This window comes from Anolis sagrei, chromosome 5, assembly GCF_037176765.1.
Source record: "Anolis sagrei isolate rAnoSag1 chromosome 5, rAnoSag1.mat, whole genome shotgun sequence".
Lineage (NCBI taxonomy): Eukaryota > Metazoa > Chordata > Lepidosauria > Squamata > Dactyloidae > Anolis > Anolis sagrei.
In genome coordinates, this window is record NC_090025.1 from 47,840,070 (window position 1) to 47,863,151 (window position 23,082).

General features: G+C 39.2%; 1 protein-coding gene across 1 annotated transcript in view; it reads right to left on the reverse strand.

The window, feature by feature from the left end:
- SLC10A7 (solute carrier family 10 member 7) overlaps positions 1-23,082 on the reverse strand; it is a 175,630-nt gene that overhangs the window by 136,779 nt on the left and 15,769 nt on the right. The window contains exons 3-4 of the mRNA XM_060778873.2: positions 22,129-22,265; positions 15,459-15,534 (exon numbers count right to left, since the gene is read on the reverse strand). Coding sequence (XP_060634856.1) covers positions 15,459-15,534; positions 22,129-22,265 — 213 coding nt within the window. The remainder of the gene's footprint in view (positions 1-15,458; positions 15,535-22,128; positions 22,266-23,082) is intronic.

Sequence of the window (23,082 nt, forward strand, 5' to 3'; positions counted from 1 at the left end):
TTGGGGAATCCTTTGTTAAGAGGTGATTGGCTGTCCCTGATTGTTTCTTGTCTGGAGTTCCCCTGCATTTGAGTGTTGTTCTTTATTTACTCTTATGATTTTAGAGTTTTTTTAATACTGGTAGCCAGATTTTGTTCATTTTTATGGTTTCTTCCTTTCTGTTGAAATTATCCACATGCTTATGGATTTCAATGGCTTCTCTGTGTAGCCTAACATGGTAAATTTTGTCTTAAAGAAACACAGGCAGTGAAGTTAGGTCCAAAACTTCAGCTGGGTTTTCATTACAATTGACATCATTAACTATTCAAAAAATTATTTTCCCTGAAAAAAATGCATGTATTTTAAGTAGCCAGCAAGATATCAGGAAAACTTTCCAAGAATGGAAAATGTGACATTTCTATGCCTGAACCTAGAATCATAGAATTATAGAGTTGGAACAGACCTCGTGGGCCATCCAGTCCAACCCCCTGCCAAAATGCAGGAAAATACTGATGAATACTGTTATTTACTAATAAAAACACTTTGCGCTTGATAAACATAAGTTTATCAAGCGCATGAAACATGAAACAGAACAACTATCACATGGACAATAGTAATATTTGAGGTGCAACTGATTTGAGTAACCTACATCAAATTCAGGGTAGCGTAAGTGTCAACTTCATTGTGTGTATTTGGTGCGCATATGCAAGAATATCCTGTTACCTGATGTGAACTTTCTTGTGGCTGACAATCTTTTTTTTAAAAAAAAATGCATGCAAAATATTGACTTCCCTATGAAAATGGACTGAAGAGAAACAATTGGAAAAAGCTGACATGATACGAGGATTTAAGGATTGAACTGCAAATACTCTGGCACAAGCCAGAAAAGGTAGTCCCAGTGGTGATCAGCACACTGGGTGCAGTGCCTAAAGACCTTGGCCTGCACTTAAACACAATCAGTGCTGACAAAATTACCATCTGTCAGCTGCAAAAGGCTACCCTATTGGGATCTGCACCCATTATTCGCCGATACATCACATAGTCCTAGACACTTGGGAAGTGTCCGACATGTGATCCAATACCTCAGCCAGCATAATGATCTTGTTTGCTGTGTACTAATCTTGTTGTGTTTATAATGATGATGATGATGATGATGATGATTATGTTCACTTATATCCTGCCCCCTCTCCCCAGGAGACTCGGGGCAGCTTACAACATAAATAATAAAATAAAGTGCAGTACAGTAAAATACATAAAATGAAATAAACAATTAACAACACATCTAATCGATGTAACACATAAAAATAGTGCATAACTAAATTAACAAAAACAATAAGATTATAAGCATTAGATTAAAACATAGTCGTTCCTAGGAGCTAAAAGGGCATTGCTATAGAGGCAGACCCATATTCTAGAAGCATACCAATCGTGATTGTGATTTGGATTTTTTCACAGATTTCTTACTACATTCATAGGCAGAACAAAAGGAAATTTTATATAGCTTGTAATGTTAAAAGGACACTGAGAGGAGTTGGAATATTTGGAAGGAAAGTTGCCTCAATATCCAGTTAACACCCCACTCCTCTCTATGAGTGAGCTCTCCCTCTCTCCATTGTCACTAACTGACTGTCATGTACATTCTGATTTGAATTTTTAAAATGTGATGTCACAATACTGTACAGATTTATATACTGTATATGAGGCCCCATAACCATAAGAAATGCAAAAAAAATCATGGTTAATAACTAATTCCCGAATTGTCCCCCTCGAAAATCAAATTGCCATTAGTGGTGCGTGTGCCCCACGTTGAGAACTAGGGCTCAGAAGTTTTCCAAACAATTGCAGAGAATTATTGAAAGCTTTAAGTTTTATCTGTCCCTGAAATTGTATCTTTAATGCAAATATCACAAAGTAAATGTTACATTTGCAGAAAGATTATATTCCACATTGGAGACTGAGACAGAAATGCTGAAGATAAACCAAGTTAGCTCACAGAACAAAGAGAACAAATGAAGAAAGCAGGCCCTTACCCTTGTGCATGACAAATGGGTGGCATAGTGCATCTAAGGAAGCCCTCCAGGCTATACAACTTGCTCTACAGAAGCTGTTATATACACATGGGATCCCGTCACAGCCCTGTTTTTGTTCACACAAAGTAGGGAAAGAAGAGCAGTAATGGGTCTTTGATCTTATGGGTGGGATCAGCAGAAGGGCTAAAACTATTTGGAGACTCAGTCTGTGTCACAAATAACTCGCAGTCACAGATAAGGATTTTGTAAAAAAAAAATGTAAATAGTAGTGAACCTAGTTGTGAAGGAGTATTCTTCTAATTTATTCAATTAATTCAAAGAATAGTTAATCCTCCTTGGACATCTACAAGACAGAAGAACAAGCAGACTTCAGACAATTAGAGTAATTCTATAGCAAATGGAAATGAAGTCACCATGGCAAAGTGCATTGCATCCCTAAATAAGATTTTTTTCTGCACCAATGCTTCTTATACTCACATGGAGGACAAGGAAGACACTTTTCCCCAATATGCCAGGTACTGGCGTCATCACTGGCATCATTTTTGCATCTATGACTGCTCACTCCTGCACTTTGGACTGTTAATGGAAGACAGCTAGTTTTACCTGCATGTTCTACTGCGTTTTTATTTTACTAGATGAGGTTTTATGTTTGCTTATTGTTTATGGACTTGTTGTTGTTTTATGCATTGTTTGTTTTATGTCTGGAACTTCAAATGTGCTTTTGTGAACTGTCCCGGTTCCTCCTGGGAGATAATAGCAGGGTACAAATAAAATATTATTATTAATATTACTGGTTACAATAGTCTTTTCCTGGAAATTTGCCATGGACCAACCACCAATGCCTTGTAGGCCAGAACCAATTCATGAATCATTATTTCGAGTAGCACTGATCTATAACAAAGGTGAGAGATTTAATCCCTATCCGACATTGTTGGAGTCCCGCTTCAGGTGGCAAGCTCCATGTCCCTCCATATATCCCATCATCAGTGATCTTCAGCATAACTAAAGATTACTGACGATTGGAGCTAAAGTACATCAGTATCTAGAGTTCGTGCCCTCCAAATAGGATGTTCTGCCCCACAACTCTGTGTGTTTTATGAGTTCCATTGAAACTTTCTGCTCCTATTTTATCTCATTCTATTTTATCTCATCATAGTCTGTTAATTGTTTTTTATTTGGAATATGTCCGCCCATTGTCATCTCTATCATGATTGTGTCTATTGGAATTTTATTTTATTTTTATTATTACTATTATTATTATATTATTAATTTAATGTCATTTCGATAATGTTGTTGTGGTCTGATGTATATGCTTTGATTTTATTGCTGTATTATCTTGTCCGGGCTTGGCCCCATGTAAACCGCTCCTAGTCCCTATCGGGGAGATGGTGGCAGAGTAGAAATAAAGTTTATTATTATATTATAGAGGGCCTATATACTGCTCACCCTTAATATGTACCTTAACAGAGTCTTAATATCCTATAATGTTTTATGAAAATTCTGGAGGTATTCTACTTCACATCTCAACACCTTCCAAGACACAAATACTAAGGAATGTCAAAGTAAAAAATGTATACCAGAGGTGACTTTTTTGTGTGTCAGAAGCAACTTGAGAAACTTCAAGTCACTTCTGGTGTGAGCAAATTAACCGTCGGCAAGGATGTTGCCCAGGGGACATCCAAATGTTTTGATGTTTTACCATCCTTGTGGGAGGCTTCTCTCATGTCCCTGCATGGGGAGCTGGAGCTGATGGAGCTCAATCCACTCTCCCTGGATTCAAACTGCTGACCTATCAGTCAGCAATCCTGACAACACAAGGGTTTAACTCATTGCGACACCAGGTGTCTGACAGAATAACAGAAACAACATTCCCCTACTAAGCCAGAATTTTTTCAGAATGACAAGTAGGATACTTCTGAACTGGAAAATTGTCCATTTTCAGCTTAAATGGGGGTATTTCACTTATCAGGGGTAAAAAAAAATCAATTCCACATTTGCTCACAACTAGTTACATATAAGCCAGTATTTAAAACTATGACAATTCCTCAAGCTTGGACTCAGGAGGATAGTACAGCTCATTTACAAATAAAATTAAGGCACGTGTTTGTGTGAAACTGTGGCTCATGCAATAGACTCTGCTATTGTAGGTCTGCTGTTTTTCCCTTTATCTGTGTTTATTTGTGTTTGTAGTCATCATAATCCTCTGCCTCACAAGCAATTTTTTCAAAGCACAGACTCACGTGAGATCATTTGCATAGTAGGAAATCATGCCTTCCCATTATATCTGTAAATCCCATTGATTGGAATGCACAGTATGTATGCATAGGTGGTAACTTTGGTTATCAGATTGAAATTAAAGCTCTTCTGTTTGCAAAACAGCAGAAGGTTATTTTGTGTATAAATTAAACCTGATTCAGAGATGTTGTTGTATCCCATGTTTAGGTTTGTCCTGTCATGAAGTACCACGAATTTGTCCCCATCGACAGTTAATTGTCCTGCTTGTAGTTCCTATACAATATGGACAAAGCAATTATTCATGTCCCGTCCTGCCCCCCACCCCACCGCAAGCTAGTACTACTTGAAATAACATTATTCTGGTTTTCTGTACTATAAGCACTGTACGCACTGTAAGTATATTGTATGTCCAGTACTGGTGAGTGCCAAGACACCAGCCAAAAATCACAGTCATCCTTTTCCCACCAGCCACTAATTTTTTTAACTGACCTCATTTAAATAACAGCCTTGGTTTTGCTGCTTTGAAGTCTGCTTCAGATCAAGCCAAGCAATGATGAAGTCTTATCCGCAGCCTCATTTTACAAATGCAGACCCCAGGCATTACCAGTAAGAAGGGAAGTTTTGCCTAAGCTATTCTTATAGTAATGATGAGCTTGTCCCGTTTTCCTTTAGTGCTCTTAAGTAAGAGTGAGAGAGCAAGATAGGAAAATGGTGAGGCTGTCAAGTCTGAAACAGATAAATCAATTATGTCCTTTAAATTATTCCAGAGGGCTTTCCTACTGGGGTTTAAAAATGCCTGCTCACTCAAAAGTGTCCCTTAAAATTGTTCAACATGTACGAGGCAATAAATTGCAAAATTAATTTCATCACGAACACAACCCCTCTTCATTCTGTCTCTGTATACTTATATGCGTATCAACACATTAACATTATTTTAAAATAAAATAAGGGGAAGATGCAGCAGTTAAAATGCAGGCAACTAGCCCATTAATGAGGCCCTTGATACCAAAACCTAAATATACTAAAGTCCAAAGGATCAGATTTCAGGCTGCTGTGCAATAGGTATGATCATTTAAATGCAGTGTACAGCTCTGTTCATCACCACTATATTTAAATCTCCACCGTGAGTTCGGTAAATAAAGCCAGAGTTTTTTTCTTCCCCCGGAAGTCTATCTATATATTTACAATGTTTGCTAAATGTTTTCAGGAAAAGTAAATGGGGGAATATGGAGCAATAATATGAAGATGTCCTGCATTGGGATTTTTTCCCCTCCTGCTTCGTTCAAGGCTAAAGAACAAATTCAATAAGGTTTTATCAACTATTCTGGCTGAAATGCTATGTTTTGAAACTATGGGATCTCAGGCGCAATAGAAAAATTAAAAAGGGAGATTCTGCTAAAAAACAACGCCTATTTTCTCATCCAAAACGACATTCACAACTCCAAGTCTCAACCAATAAGAGAGTTAATTAGGGGTACAAATTTTCACAGATTGTTAATACTGGGCATGACACACACTATGTGCCCAGAAGTAATTCTCAGGTACCTTTGATCTTAGCCCCGAATGACTACCGTTGCCTACCATCCCCTGACCCTCGGGACTCTCGCAGAACCAGACATCTGGCCACTTTGTTGTTGGAGACTAATCTCATCCCATAAGAGCTCAAGAAATGACACCAGGCAAGGAAGCTCCTGGCAAGGGAAAAAACACTACAGCATTTGCAGGCCCTGGAAGTGAGCTGGCATATCACAATTGTTTTCACATTTCTTAAAGGCTGTGGTCATACCCTTTTGCTGGGGGTGAGGGGTGGGGGTTGATTTAGCATAGGAAAGCAAGGAGAGAAAGAGAGAAAAAGAGAGAGAGAGAGAGAGAGAGAGAGAGAGAATCGACTGATCGACACATTGATTTCTGAGTATGAGAAAGTCATTCCTGTTCAAATTTATGACACAATGATCTGAATTCTGTGCCTCAAATAACTTTCCATGGTTTTAGAACAAATGAGTCTATACTTTATTTTACACTGGGATGTTTTATAGACAGATAAATTGATTGATCGACAGATTGATTTCTGAGTATGATAAAGTCATTACTGTTAAAAAGTTTATGACATAGCAATCTGAATACTGTACCTCAAATAACTTTCCACAGTTTTGGAACAAATGAGCCTATCCTTTTTTACATTAGGATTTTTATTTATTCCTTTATTTATAATACAGTAAGACCCACATATCTGCAGGGGAGACATTCCTGGCCAGAGCAAACACTATTAAATAACTTGACATCTGGTCCAAGCATAGCATAGATATGCCCTGGAGGACCTAGGAAATTTCCAAAGAGGTAGAAAGAGGCATTTGCTGGGTCCTTGAGGGCAATGCTGGTAATTTCCAGGGAAAGCAATATCAAAATACATTGAAGGTCAATCTGGAAAATATTACAATATGTCTGGGTTGATACATGTATGGAGTTCTCAGCTGACAGAAAGGGTGTGTCTTTCTACATTTTGGTATGTACACCAAAGATTCTTTGAATGTAAGTCTCCAAGAGGGTTGTCATCTACTTTGAGCCCTTGCAACTCTGTGCCTTGCCTAAAACTGGGCAACTCTCCAATCACTGTATAAATAAAAAGAGTCTGAAACTGAAGGATGAGGCATTTGGACTGATGACTAACTAAGTGATAAATGTTGGAATCCTTTTACCTGGCCTGGAGGAAATGCTACATATTCACTGACATGCCTTTATAATATGACAACTCTTCCTGATCTCCATTTTGGTTCCCTAAAGTGTCCTCTTCAAATAATCGTAATGTAAGTAACTTTAGTAAGTAACTTTATTTTTATACCCCGCCACCATCTCCCCTCAGGGACTCGGGGCGGCTTACAAAGGGCATGAGCCCAAAAATCACAGGTAAAATACAACACATTAAAACCAATAAAATAAAATAATACACCAAAACACAATCAAAACCACATCATAAACAATGTGGCTGAGGTAAAAGTCATAGCTGAGATCTGGCTCAATGAGTGCAATAATTCCTTAAAGGAGCCAATGGAAAGTGCAAAGATCAAATAGACAGGGATTAGGGCAGACTAAACAAAAATAAAGTTACCAATAGGAATAAAGTGCAGGATTTAGAGTAGGTCAGGATAATGCTCTAGTGAAACTGTCTAATCAAAGGCACAACAGAACATCCAGGTTTTTAATTCTCTCCTGAAGGAGGACAAGGTTAGAGCCTGTCTGATCTCCCTAGGGAGGGAGTTCCAAAGCCGGGTGCCACTACAGAGAAGGCCCTCTCTATTGTCCCCACCAGTTACGATTGAGACGGTGGTGGAAGCGAGAGCAGAGCCTCCCCGAATGATATCAGGGTACGTGCTGGTTCATAAGGGAAGATGTGATCGCAGGTCCCAAAGCGTTTAGGGCTTTGGCAGGTCCCAAACCGTTTAGAGCTTTGTATGCGATCACCTGCACCTTGAATTGGGACTGGAAACTTATTGGGAGCCAGTGAAGCTGTTTAAACAGGGGGTTGACCGCTCCCCATAACTGGCTCCCTATAACTGGCTCCCTGTGAGAACAAAGGTCCTGCTGACTTTTGAAAGGAAACTGACAACAGTTGCTTTCTCTGGGCTTTGCAAGTGTTGGGATACTGTTGCTATTTTTATTTGAGTGGGAATTGAGGATTTGTTTTACTTTCTGATTCTTTCTTTGCTGTTATGGCAGTCTATTTATTTATTTATTTATTTAATGGTTTGAAACCAGGTTATCTATTTTCACCTACACATATCAACCCAAAGGCTGTATTTGCAGTACCTTGAGGTCAGTTAACAAAGAGCAGAAGACATAGGACAATCGGTATTTCTCATTCAAGCCTCCCCTTTCTGAAAGAGGCATATTTGGTTTTCACTGTTTATTTTTAAACAGGAGCCACAGTGGGGCAATGGGTTAAACCCTTGTGCTGGCTGAACTGTGACCTGAAGATTGGAGGTTCAAAACCACGAGACGGGGTGAGCTCCCATCAGCCCCAGCTTCCCATGCGGGGACATGAGAGAAGCCTCCTACAGGATGGTAACACATCCGGCTGTCCCCTGAGCAACATCTCTGTAGATGGCTGATTCAATCACACCAGAAAAGACTTGCAGTATGTTCTCAATTCACTTCTGACACGATAACAAAATTAAATTACCCTTAGCTGGCTCTTATTCTAATCCATGTTTTATAGAAATGATGAGTTGGATTTTTAATGCAATCTGTTAAGAGTAAGGTTGCACTGGTTTGATTGGAAATTGCTTTATGTTTCTGCTTTTAATTAAATGGTTTAGATATTGATTTTTAATGTCTCTGTAATACGAATCTCAAGCTACCCTAAAAAATGTTCTAATTCAAAAATTTACAGATCTCTCCCCCCCTCCCCTCCCCCAATATCCATTGATTCTGTACCCATAGTTTCAAATATAGACAGCTTGAAAAATATTAACAAAATATCCAAAAGGCAAATCCTGATTTTGTCATTTTATGTAAAGGACACAATTTTATTATGCTATTTATTTATTTATTTATTTATTTATTTACAGTATTTTTATCCCGCCTTTCTCAGTCCGAAGGCGATTCAAGGCGCCATACATACTGGCAACAATTTGATGCCACAACATACATACATGCCAATTAAAACATTTAACATAACATAATAAAAATCCATATAAAACCATTAAAACTATCATCATCAATGTCTTCCAGCTAAATGCCATTGTATGTATATAAGAGGACTTTAGCATCTATAGATTTTGGTAACCATGGGGGTGTGATGGAGAGCATGGAACCAAACTCCAGTGGCTACCAAGGAACTTGTACACAGAGCCACTCTGTCTCTTATACTGGCAATAATATCAAACCAATAGCCTAAATACCCTGAAGGCACATGATCCCATGTGGTCTTAAAAGCTAAACAGGGTCATCGGCAAGAGAGACCCTCTGGAAAGATCAGGTACTGTAGATCAACTCTTCTCTGAATAAGTCCTACAAAGAATCCTAAGTCAGAGTCAACTTGAAAACACACAGCAACAAACAAAAATATACAATTGTCATGGCTAGCAGCCTATCTCTCTATTATGCCTTCCTTAGTTATTTATTTATTTATTTATTTTACAACTTAAACACTGCTAGATATCTTAGGGGTTGTCCAAATGTATCTCCTCCTATGAACCATCTCAGAGATTAAGATTGTCTGGGGGAGCTCTGCTCTCAGTCCCGCCTCCTTTGCAGACATGACTGGTGGGAACGAGACAAGGGGCCTTCTTAGTAGTGGCCCCTCAGTTATGGAACTCCAAGCCCAATGACATTAGTTCAGCCCCCTCCCTCCTAGCATTCAGAAGAAAGGTAAAAACTTGGCTGTGGGATCACGCCTTCAGAGAATAGCGCAATGCAATTAACAGATCTGGAATGTATAGAATGACTATAGAACAGTTTGGACTATGGATGGCGTGATTTTAATATGGAATGGAATGTTTTTAAATGTTTAATATGTTTTTAATTTTAATCTAATTTAAATTAATTTTTTTGGAACTATATGCTCCATGAAGTCATGCCAGCCACATGACCTTGGAGGAGTCTACGGACAACGCCAACTCTTGAGCTTAGAAATGGAGATGAGTATCAACCCCCAGAGTTGGACACAACTGGACTTGACGTCAGGGGAAAAACTTTACCGTTACCTATGTGTTTTAAGGCACTGAATAATTGCCTCTATGTAAGCCACCTCGAGTCCCTTTCAGGGTGGAGAAAGGCGGGGTATAAATAGAGTAAATAAATAAATAGTTTCACTGTACATCTCACTCATGTCTTTCTAGTCTTTCGAATATAAACTAATTCTTATGAAGGACATATGCAATCCAAATGCTTTGTCAATAGATCTCCAAATAAATACATACGTACCTTCAGATCTCAATGCTTAAAAAAAATTCCAAGAGACTGACAGAAATGAAGGCCATTAACACCTCCATTAAAATCAGTTATTTCTGATTTTCACTGGTGTGGAAAGCAACTCCCTAATAGCTCAGGTAGCACAGGTGTTCTCTGCTTGGAGCAGCTGGCACTTGCTAATTAAAAAGAAATCTCAAAGAATATGTTTTCTCCACATTCTTGAAGAAATCTAAACAAGACCCACTGTTAAGCCTCAATTACTTTAGTTAATGTGCCCTGACATATTTTTTCTGACTTTTGTGACTATAAACAGATTGGAGTTCGAGGGCAATTTCAAAACATTGCAAGAAATAACCTTATTTTTACGTATAAATAATTACAAGTGGCAAGGAAACAGTAAACACGGACCATGATTTAGGAGTGTTTTTGAAGGATGTCTACTTTCTCCAAAGGATAAGAATAACATGTATAAAGTTAAAAGAGAAGTCACATTCCCATATAATAACAAACTAGGATTTATGTTAACAATGCTTCCATGAACTAGGCAATCTCAAAAATGAACATTCCTGCATACCAACTGATTCCTTGTTTGTTTTCTTGCTTTCTTTTCTTCCAGATCCCAGCTAGTATCCCAAAAGGACCAGCTGATGTGGTCCACACTTTCTTACATCTCCTAAGAATTGTTGCCCATATCATCATCATAGCAGTTATATTGCTACTTTGGTACAAAAATACCAATAATCAACAGGCACCAACTGAACGTCTGAAGAACTGAAAGTTCTTCTTGAATAAATCATCATACAATTCCATCTCTGGCCAAAATGAACAATCAGTGACTCTGTGGAATCTCATATTTTAATACAGCTATAGCGGAGTGAATATTCTGTAGGTAGACCACACCAAGTGATTATAATATCACAGGGGTCGGTCTCTTCTCCTTCCTCCTCAAGACTTGGTGGCAATGCATCCTCATCACCCCTCCCAGCTCTCCTCTTCTCTCGTACTGCAAGGCATCTGAGATGTCGTAGTTGATGCTCTCATACTTTCCTTGCTTCCCAAGATATGAGTGTTGGAAGGGAAGGAAGTGGGTGTGGGGGTGAATAGATATGTTTGGGTGTACTACTTCCTCATGTTCAGTGTTTCAGCAGAAATACATGATTTTTGTCCCACACCACCTACTCGGATGGAGGGGAGTCTACGGATTAAAGCACTGTGTGACACCAAATCTAGGACTAGCATGAAACATATAGATCCATGGTCCTCAACCTGTGGGTCCCTAGGTGTTTTGGCCTACAACTCCCAGAAATCCCAACAAGTTTACCAGCTGTTGGGATTTCTGGGAGTTGAAGGTCAAAACATCTGGGGACCCACAGGTTGAGAACCACTGAGATCCACCTGTAAATATTACTATATGTTTCAAGTAATTATTTTGAATTTCTATTTATTTTTGTTTTCAGATTAAGTAGTAATATATTTGTATGTTTGTCCCTAAAAACATAGTGTGAAGGTCATGAGTACACATCTAATACAGTTATACCAGCTATGGTCAGAAAGCTAGGATTGATCTTTTCATCTAATCGACTGTATATACTGTATATGTGTATATACTGTATATGTGAACATCCTGCAGCTCCTCCATGATGACATCAGTCTTGGACAGCAATGGCTCCCAAAGAGAGCTATTTAAGGTGGAATCAGATGTCAAACAGGGATGTGTTATTGCCCCAACCTTATTTTCCATCTTCATTGCTATGATATTCCATCTTGTTGATGAGAAGCTTTCCACTGGAGTCGAAGCTATTTAACCTCAGCAGACTGAAAGCCAAAACCAAGGTCACAACAACATCTGCTATAGAACTCCAATATTCTGATGACAACGTCGTCTGTGCACATTCACAAGAAGACCTACAAGCCACTCTAAACACCTTTGCAAAAGCATACGAGAAGCTCAGCCTCTCATTGAACATCGAGAAAACCAAAGTGCTCTTCCAGCCAATCTCTCTCCAATGCCAGAATTACAGCTTAAAGTGTAACACTAGAAAATGTTGACCATTTCTGCTACCTTGGCAGCCACCTCTCCACAAAAGTCAACATTGACTGAGCTCTACACGTGCAGCATTCTTCCGAATGAAGCAGAGAGTGTTTGAGGACTGGGACATCCATAGGGATATCAAGATGCTTATTTATAAAGCCATTGTCCTCCCAATCCTGCTATACGCCTGCGAAATGTGGACTGTCTGCAGACATCATACACAACTCCAGGAAAAGTTCCATCAGTGCTGCCTCCAAAAAATCCTGCAAATCTCTTGGGAAGACATGTGGATGTCAGGGTGCTGAAAGAAGCAAAGACAACCAGCATTGAAGCGATGCTCCTCCGCCATCAACTCCGCTGGCCCAGCCACATTGCCCGATCACTGTCTCCCAAAGCAGTTACTCTACTCTGAACTCAAGAATGGAAAATGGAATATTGGTAGACAGGAAAAGAGAATTAAAGATGGGCTAAAAGCCAACCACAAAAACTGTGGCATAAAGACCGAGAACTGGGAAGCCCTGGCCCCTGAATGCTCTAATTGGAGGTCAGCTGTGACCAGCAGTGCTGCAGAATTTGAAGAGGCACGAATGGAGGGCAAAAGGGAGAAACATGCCAAGAGGAAGTCACATCAAGCACCACCTTCTGTCTGGAAACCGATGTCCTCACTGCAGGACAACATGCGGACCAAGAATAGGTCTCCACAGCCACCTACGGACCCACTGCCAAGACATCACATCTGGAAGACAATAATCCTCAAGCTACAAGGGATCGCCTAAGTAAGTAAAGTATATGCTGAGTAACAGATGAGGCTAAATTAAGCAGCAAACTGAGGACTCCTGAATCCATGTTTGCCTGACTGCACTAACTGACGTTGTTGTTATTGTTGTTATGCTTATTTATACCCTGCTTTCTCTCTCTACAAAAGAGATTAAAAGCAGCTCAAAGTGGTTGATAGTATTGGTGCATAACTGAGGAGATGGATCACCTTCATGCTGACTGTATGACCTTGGGACAGTCACTCCTTCACTTATCCCATTTCGCAAAGATAAATTGAGAGGAGGAGGGAGAAAATTTATATGCAGCCTCAAGAGCCATGAAAAAAAAACCAGAGAATCTAAATATAAATTTAAAAAATTAAAATAAAGTTTTTAACTATCTATTTAAGAATTCCTTTGTTACATTTTGAACCAGAGAGTGTTCGTAAACCAAAACTGAAAAGTAACTTGAAATGTATTCCTTCAAGCAGATATTAATAAAGCTAGTCAATGTTCAGCGCAACCAATCTTCTCATATCTTGTTAATCCTTTGATTTTGTTCAAGAGCGGATTATTAAATAGACACTGATCTTTATGAACTATTTTCCTCCAAGAAAGCAGGAGGTGGGAGGAAGCCACAGTAAGATTCTTGTTCCATCTGAGAAAGAACTTTGGAGTCTATTATGTTACCCATGAACTTGATCTTTTAGCGATGGTGAAAATTCTCTCAAAGCTATAATTTTAAAGTTAAATGATAAGAGGTTTCATTTGCTTTCCAAGCAGAGAGAAAACCTTTTTCAAATAGACTCCTGCTGCCATGACCTTGGTCTCTGACTTCGAGTTCACCACATGCAATAATTTACCTTGCCCCCTGGGACTTGCCGAGAAGTCTCTTCTAAAAAGGTTTTACATTTGAAGGCATCACCGGATCTAAAAATATAATATTCTTTAGACTTTGTAATATCTTTTGAATCTTGAATGCTAATTATTAGAAAGGGTTGCAATAAGGATGTAAATGTGTTAAGACTAAATGATAAGTACGAGCTCACAAATAAGGATTTCTTTAAAGATCTGTATTTCTCTTTCTTGTGTGGAAAAAGGAATCAATTCTTTGACACATTTTTTTCTTTTTCTCTCTTTCACACAGACTATGCTTCTATAAGGGGCTTTCATGTCTTGCCCTGCTAACCATATATATCTGTGTATAAACCGAAAAATTTGAAACAAAAAAATGAACCTGAAAAAAACTTAAATAAACTTAGCCATGGATTAATATAAAATATAGTATTAACCTAGGTGGGGAAATGGTGATAACTCTGTGTCCAGAGTGATTTGAAAAACTACAAGTTGCTTCTGGTGCAAGAGAATTGGCCGTCTGCAAGGACGTTGCCCAGGGGATGCCCAGATGTTTTACTATCCTTGTGGGAGGCTGTTCTCATGTCCCCGCATGGGAAGCTGGAGCTGACAGAGGGAGCTCAACCCGCTCTCCCCTGATTTGAATCTCTGACCTATCAGTCAGCACTCCTGTAGCACAAGGATTTAACCTATTGTGCCACTGGGGTTTCCACTTTCCCATCATGGCGGAGATAGTAGAGGGGGTCAGTGCTTCTTTTAAGTTTAAGCTCTTGTCTTTCACTGCTCTATTAAGAAAAGGAGGTGGTTCCTTTTGATATAAAAATTAAGGGACAGTATTGACTTATCTTGACTCTTATCAAAGGAACCACCCTCATCTCTAAGCAGAAGAGAGAAAGGCAGCAGCATTACTTGGGTTGGTGTCACTCCCATGCTTAATGAGCAAGTTAGTGTTTCCATTTGTAATTTATAATATATAGCATCATATACAAAACTACATTGCATCACATTATGTTACATGAGGCTTCTCTCATGTCCCCGCATGGGGAGCTGGAGCTGACAGAGGGAGCTCATCTGTGCTCTCCCCAAATTAGAACCTCCAACCTGTCGGTCTTCAGTCCTGCCAGCACAAGGGTTTAACCCAGGAGTCCTCAAACTAAGGCCTGAGGGCCGGATACGGCCTTCCAAGGTCATTTACCCGGCCCTCACTCAGGGTCAACCTAAGTCTGAAACTATTTGAAAGCACACAACAACAACAACAAGAACAATCTTATACCATCAGCCAAAAGCAGGCCCACACTTCCCGCTGCAATACTAAGAAGTTTATATTTGTTAAAATTGTTCTTCATTTGAATTATTGTATTGTTTTTAAGTGTTTTTTGCACTACAAATAAGATATGTGCAGTGTGTATAGGAATTCATTTATGTTTTGTTTTGTTTTTTCAAATTCTAATCTGGCACTCCAACAGTTTGAGGGACTGTGAACTGGCCCTCTGTTTAAAAAGTTTGAGGACCCCTGGTTTAACCCACTGCACCACTGGGGGCTCAACTACATTCATGATGATAAAACTCAATTATTATTTGTGTTTCACCCATCAACTTTTTGCACAAACCCACTGTTTAGAAAAGCAAAACATAACAAAATAAATTGTCGAAAAACCTCACCTCATTCCCACCAACAGCTTTGGTTAAAATCACGGCTGAAGATACAGGAGGTGGCATACAGCCTACGGTCTGCAAACTATGGGAGAGAGGAAACACACACACACAACTGTAATATTTATTCTAATTAATCACCAAACAATCCACAAAGGAGAATAGACATGATTACAGATTACATTGGGAAGCCATGAATGCACAAGTTCTTTATTTAATGACTGGAATACAGGCACACAGAAATGCAGGAGGGCAGCTTTTGAATGCAATTGTACTGATAATAAGCAGTTATATGATCTCAAACAAGGCTGCTACTTCTACCTTATTTTTTTGCCTTCAGGCAGGTACCGTTTCCTGATCTAGAAAATCTTATTAAATGCAGATTTGTTAACATGAATGAAAACACTTAAACAGTATTATTGTATATACTCAAAAGATATACATGGTAATATTTTTCAGCCCCCCCCCCCTTTATTTGAGCTGAAAATGCCTCCCTCGGCTTATAATGGGGTCAAGACCAGGCAACGGAGAATAGAGGACATTGCTTGCAATACATGATATATTTCTCTCTCCCCTTCACCTCCCTTAACAGTGTGTTTTCTTTTCCAGTCAAAAGGGGGGGGGGAGGAGGAGGTGTATTTCATGTCCTCCTTGTTTGCATGGCTCTTTCAAATCTACCCAATTTCCTGGCTTTTTGTGTGTATATCTAAGTCCCTTCCACACAGCTGAATAAAATCCCACATTATCTGCTTTGTACTGGAATATATGGCAGTGTGGACTCAGATAACCCAGTTCAAAGCAGATATTGTGTGATTTTCTGCCTTCATATTCTGGGATATTAGGCTGTTTGGAAGGGCCTTAAATCAGTGGTTCTCAACCTATGGGTCCCCGGATGTTTTTGCCTTCAATTTCCAGAAATCCTAACAGCTGATAAACTAGGGTTTCTGGGAATTGTAGGCCAAAACACCCGGGGACCCACAGATTGGGAACCACTGCTCTAAATGTATTAACTTTATTTGTGCAATTTTGTTCCCTTGGAAATTTTCCCCTCATGTGTTCCCAGGTCTTTGCAAATCCTATATACATAGATATATGGAGATTTCTATGTATCTGTATATCTATATCTATATGTATACATTATTTTTATATGAATTTTCCTCTCACATGTTTGCAAATCTCTGCAAATGCTATATAGATATAGATATCAATAAATATATAGAGGTACCTATATATCTGCGTGTGTGTATATATATATAAATAATTTTATATATGAATTTTCCCCTCACATGTTTGAAAGTCTTTGCAAATCCTATATAGATATAATTATCTCTATATAGAGATGTCTAGATAGATAGATATGAATATAGATATATAGGGCTTGCAAATATTGAAGGAGGGAAATACACATATAGAGAGGATTTACAAATATTTCAGGAGGAAATGCATATGTGAAATTAATAAATATAATTATAGATCTATATTTAGCTCTGCGTTGTTTATATAGGCATTGAATGTTTGCCTGTTACTGTGTTGAAAGCTGACCTGAGTCCCCATGAGGGGACAGGGTGGGATACAAATGAAGTTCTATTATTATTTTTTATAATATTATTGTTGATACCATATTGTTTTTGTTGATTCTACTTTTCCACTTACAGAACTAGTTTACTGTTTCTCTCTGAAATACGGTAAATATTCAAAAACATTTAACCTAGTGATGCCTCAACTAATGTAATTTTATTGCTATCTATTTTTATTTTGATATTTACCAGTAGCTGCGGTATTTTCCAACCCTCAGCTTCTACTCGAGTCAATACGTTTTCCCAGTTTTTGTGATAAAATTAGATGTCTCAGCTTATATTCAAGTTGGCTTTTACTCAAGCAGAGTCTCGCTTATCCAATCTTCACTCATCCAACTTTCTATATTATCCAACACAGATGTCTTCTGCCCGGATCCACAGCTGTTTCAATGTGGTGCGATGTTTTGGTGCTACATTCGTAAATACAGTAATTACTGTATAACTTTACTGTGTATTGAACTGCTTTTTCTGTCGATTTGTTGTAAAACATGACGTTTTGGTGCTTAATTTGTAAAATCATAATGTAATCTGACGTTTAATAGGCTTTTCCTTAATCCCTCCTTATTATCCAAAAATTTCGCTTATCCAACATTCTGCCGGCTCATTTATGTTAGATAAGCCAACAGTATATATTATATAGATATGAGGTTCTGGACTGGGATTATGAGTAATTCAAACTAGCCACTTTTTATATTCAAACAAGTATCTGAGCCACTATGGCATATTGGTTTGAGTGTTGAACTAGGATTCTGTAGAGCAGTGGTTCTCAATCTGTGGGTCCCCAGATGTTTTGGCCTTCAATCCCAGAAATCCTAACAGCTAGTAAACTGGCTGGGGATTCCTGGGAGTTATAGGCCAAAACACCTGGGGACCCACAGGTTGAGAACCACTGCTGTAGATCAAGATTTGAATCCTTGCTTGGCAATTAAACCCACTGGGTTATCTTGGAGCAAGTCACATTCTCTCAGCCTCGAAGAAAGATAATGGCAAACCTCTTCGGAGCAATTTTTTCCAAGCAAATACTATGATAGGATTGACTTAGAGAAGGCATGGGCAAACTTCAGCTCTCCAGGTGTTTTGAACTCCAACTCTCACAATTCTGAATTGTGGGAGTTGAAGTCCAAAAAACCTGGAGGGCTGAAGTCTGCTTATGCCTGCCTTAGAGTCATCATAGATTGGAAATGACTTGACAGCACACAACAAATCTATTGAGTACTCAAGTCTAAAGAAAAACCTCAGGACTTGTGGATAAATCAGTTTGCAAGAGCTCACAAACATAATGGTAAGCCATATTTGTGTATCAGTAATCTCTTTTTGAATGAATGAAGATGTGTGAGTGGTTCATAGAACTTATCTAGTGCAAAAAAATTAATAGGAGGGGAAGCCCTCACTATTTTAAAGCTTTGTTTTTCCTCGATAAATTGGAGTCTTATGATATTCAGCAAAAGGCTCTGGAGGCCTCAGCTACAATTCCCTAAACACTTTAACTGTTCAAAGTTTATTAATGTTAATGGAGTGTGTGGCGGTAGATTGCTCTGAGGCATGACCTACTAATCTATTAAATTCAGAAAATGTTTCCAGATCCCTCATTGGTTATGGAAAATAATCCACAGAGTGGTGGCTATAGGAGGATTGCCCTTGTAAATTTTGGCTGGGTCAAGCTTCAATTCATTCCCAAGTAAACAGCCTTGTACGCTTGCTTTGTTGTTGTTATTACATATTTGGGACATTTAAATGCCCTCTACACTCAAAAAAATTAAATCCTTACACATAGTCTACTGGACATAATTCATAATGAGGAAAAGAAGACGGAAGATGCATGTTAAAACTGAAGTTCGCCATTGTATTGAGACTGAAATCCAGCTTCCCTGGGCACTTTTAGTTGATATCCTAGCCCACTAAAACCTCCCCTGCTGCACTAACTCACTGCCTTAAATGATATCCATCACAGTTAATCACGGAGTCTGGGAAAACTGTCAATCTCTTGGAACAAGAACAACAAATAGCTGTGCATTGATTGTGAAGTGCATCATTGTATTCTGAAATTTGAGGCTTCCAGGAATATCAAATATGCCCAGATTCTTTGGAATTCACATTCATCCTTTTGAGAAGCATACACTTCAGACAATAGGGATGACAGAATGCAAACACAAACATCTCCTGCTTTGTGGAAGAAGGAGCCGAAGAAGCAGCAGGGAAATGTATCCCTTTTCAGTTTCGGGAAATTTCTCCCTTTACATTCCAATGGGATATTCCAACTGGAATGACAGTTTTTGCAGACATTAACATCACTTGCAAAGGTCATGCAATACAAAGAGACCTTAATTTGAACCCATAAAGATTTCTTAGCTTTTAAGGTATTGTAAGCTCCTGTTGGCACTGTAGTTAAACGCTTGGTGGGGACACGAGACAGGGCCTTTTCCATGGTGGCCCCCCGACTCTGGAACACCCTCCCCAAAGATCTTAGACAGGCCCCTACATTGGCAGTCTTCAGAAAGAACTTGAAGACCTGGCTGTTCCGATGTGCCTTTCCCAAATAGGAAACTTTTCATTACCAAGTCCCACAAGCACTTTATTAAAGCCAAGATCGCTGCACACTGCACTTGTCCATAAGCCCCATTTCCACCTGTCACATCAGCACTTTTAACCCTTGTACCCTTACTCTGGCCTGGCCCAGTTTTATTGTGTCTTAATGGATTGTTCATTGCTTGTTGTTTTAGATTGCTTTAGTTATTTTAATTTGCTTAGGTTTGTATTGTTGTATTGTTGTTGAGGCCTTGGCCTTTGTAAGCCGCATTGAGTCCTGTGGGAGATGCTAGCGGGGTACAAATAAAGTTTAATAATAATTTAATAATAATAACCACTGAGCTGCTGAACTTGCTGACTGAAAGGTCAGCGGTTCGAATTGGGGAGCAGGGTGAGATCCTGCTGTTAGCCCCAGCTTCTACCAATCTAACAGTTCAAAAACATGCAAATGTGGGTAGATCAATAGGTAACGCTTCTGCGGGAAGGTAATGGTGCTCCATGCAGTCATGCCAGCCACGAGACCACAGAGGCATCTACGGACAACACCGGCTCTTCGGCTTAGAAATGGAGATGAGCACCACTCCCCAGAGTCAGACATGACTAGACTTAATGTCAAGTGGAAGCCTTTATCTTTACTACAATACTTTATTTTGAAAAGGGGTAGTCATTTTAATTATGCTCCGTGATGCATCATCTCTTATGGACCATGTCCACTGTAGCTGAGGCTTGGTGACAATATATTGTGATGCTGTGATCAGAAAGATGGGAATCTATCTAATGTGGATGGGATGTTTCAAAAAGTGAAACCCACAATGGGTATGCTCACCCCTTCCCTTCTCAGCTGGTAAAAGCTGTCAGAAATGACAGGATGAGAAGTTAAGAGGTGCAATGGGTAAAGATGAATGTTTCCTCTGACATTAAGTCTAGTCGTGTCTGACTCTGGGGGTTGGTGCTCATATCTATTTCTAAGCCAAAGACCCAGCATTGTCCGTAGACAACTCCAAGGTCATGTGGCCAGCATGACTGCATGGAGTGTTGTTACCTTCCCACAGAAGCCAAACATGCCATCCCCAATAATAACAGTGCATAAGGTACGAAAAATGGGAGCAATTTCAATAATGCTATTCAGACTTAGAAATTCCCTCCCTTACCAACTCTGCTTCATATCCCCTTTTCAACAACACTCTGCAAAGGGAAGGGAAATAAAATGTTTCTTTCTTTCAACTGCTTTTGGCCTATCAACTGCCAGAGTTTGATCAAAGTTGTACATTTCCGCTGCTTGTAGACATGCTTGGTACTGTCATGCTGTGCACTCCTTTGGTGTATGATCTTTTTGGTAGAATTGCTAAAATCCTGGGTTTGTATCTTATTTATCTTCTTTCTATAGCTGGCTTGAGCTATAGAAAGTTCTATATTTAGGAAATTTAACTATAAGAAGAGACCACTATTTTAAGTGCTTTGATTGAACGGCTTAAGTACAGTGCTCTCTGATTATGAAACTACCCACTATAATTTTCTGTACGGCATGTATATTTTCCACTATCGGCATATAACATTATTTTTTTTTACTTATGGTATGATATCTGTATTCACAGGGAATATGTTTCTGGACTGTCTGTGGTTATGTGAAACCACAGATAATAGTGAATACTATTATTTTCAATGAAAAAATTAAAGAAGTAAGAAGGGTGAGTAGTGTTAAACATGCAAAAATCAGTTGCTGAGTGTGTTAACTGAAAAATGCAAAGCATGAAGCTGATCGGTTGGGCCACGCCTGAGAGGCTAGCTGAGCCTGGGAGTTTTGGCAACAGTTACATGTTTAGGCTTTTCTGTGCCTAAAGTCAGTTTATATTTTTGCTTCTAGCCTGTTGGAAGAAGGTCCTTCACATGGACACCTAAGGACCATTTGAATCTCCCTCAGAGGACATTGTGTGAGTCAATGCAACTGTTCACATGACTGTATTTTTGTTGCTCTGCATAACAGAGAGTAAACACTTTGTTCTTTACTGATCATCTCTGTGGCATATCTTTTCTCTAGCAAGACAGTGTGTGGATTGGTAAAGATATGAACTACCCGTGATTTTAATTCCACCACAACTAGCTTGTATAGGAGGCCCTAAGTGAATACGTGAAACCACTTATATTGGTTTCATGGATATGGGGTTTGTTTGTTACAATATCTTCAAGAACATTAGCTATCAGCTCAGTTTTCCCTTGGTTCACAATCTGAGAATGAAAAACTAATAATTTAAGGACTGAAAAACTAGCATTCCCCAGACTGTGCAGGGTGATGCTTAATATGTTATTTCATGCACAAACGGGCTTTTCTCAATCCCATATTCCTTGAAATCTAAAGTAACAAATTCAATTTAGAAAACTTGTCAAAAAGAGGCATGATCTGTTGAGTAAGTCCTTGCGTATAAAATTAGCTGCCAAGTTTTTGGATACATGAGACCAAGATTTCAAAAGAATAATCGCGTTCCCAACAGAAAGAGTCAAAACATTAACCTACACAGGGAGGGGAAAAAACAAAAAGCTAGCTGTAAATATGTCACACTTTAGTTGTTAAAACATACCCTTTTAAAAGCCATTCATTTATAGGTGTGATAGATAACAGCTGAAGAAATAGCCATATTGCTGTTGGGAAGAATGCGAGTGTGAAGATCTGGACAAAAAGATGCAATTTCACATGCATCAAAGCACTTGTCAGCTCCTGCAAAAGAAAGAGAGGAAGAGGTTGCAATTTTAACAGCTGAAGTCAGTTCCGTTTTGTATTTGTTTCATTTGGTATCATGCCAGGTGCACATTACTTCAAAAAGACTCCTATTCTGTTCAGCAAATAGCATCTCCATTTCATCTGTTTTGAGGTATGTAAAGAGCCAGAGTAGTGCAGTGGTTTCAGCATTCGACTACGGCTCTGAAAACCAGGGTTCAATTCCTGTCTGGCCATGAAAAACTACTGCCTGATCTTAGGTGAGTCAAATTCTCTCAGCCTCATAAAAGATACGATTGCCTTAGGGCAGTGGTTCATAACCTGTGGGCCATAGACCACCAGTGGGCCGCGAGGACGAAAATCTGGTCTATGAGCCTCCTTCCTCTTTATTTATTTATTTTATTTCCGTTCCTTTCGCACCGCCTGCCACACCTTCCCTGTTGCTGACCATAGCGTATGTGATGTATCAGAAACTAGAGCTGATGTGGTCTATCCAATGCAATTTTCTGAATCAGCACCTCAAACCAAATCTAAAGTTGACCAAAAACTGATTCATAACACTTTTGGTACTAATGTTGGAGAGTGGTCCCTGATCAAAGCAATCCCTGGTCAAAAAAGGGTTGGGAACCACTGCCATATAAAAATAATGATCACCATATGTAAGAAATTAGAGCTGATACAGTCAGAAATTGAAAGGAGATTTCATCTGAACATGAGGAAGAACTTCCTGACTGTGAGAGCCGTTCAGCAGTGGAACTCTCTGCCCTGGAATGTGGTGGAGGCTCCTTCTTTGGAAGCTTTTAAATAGAGGCTGGAT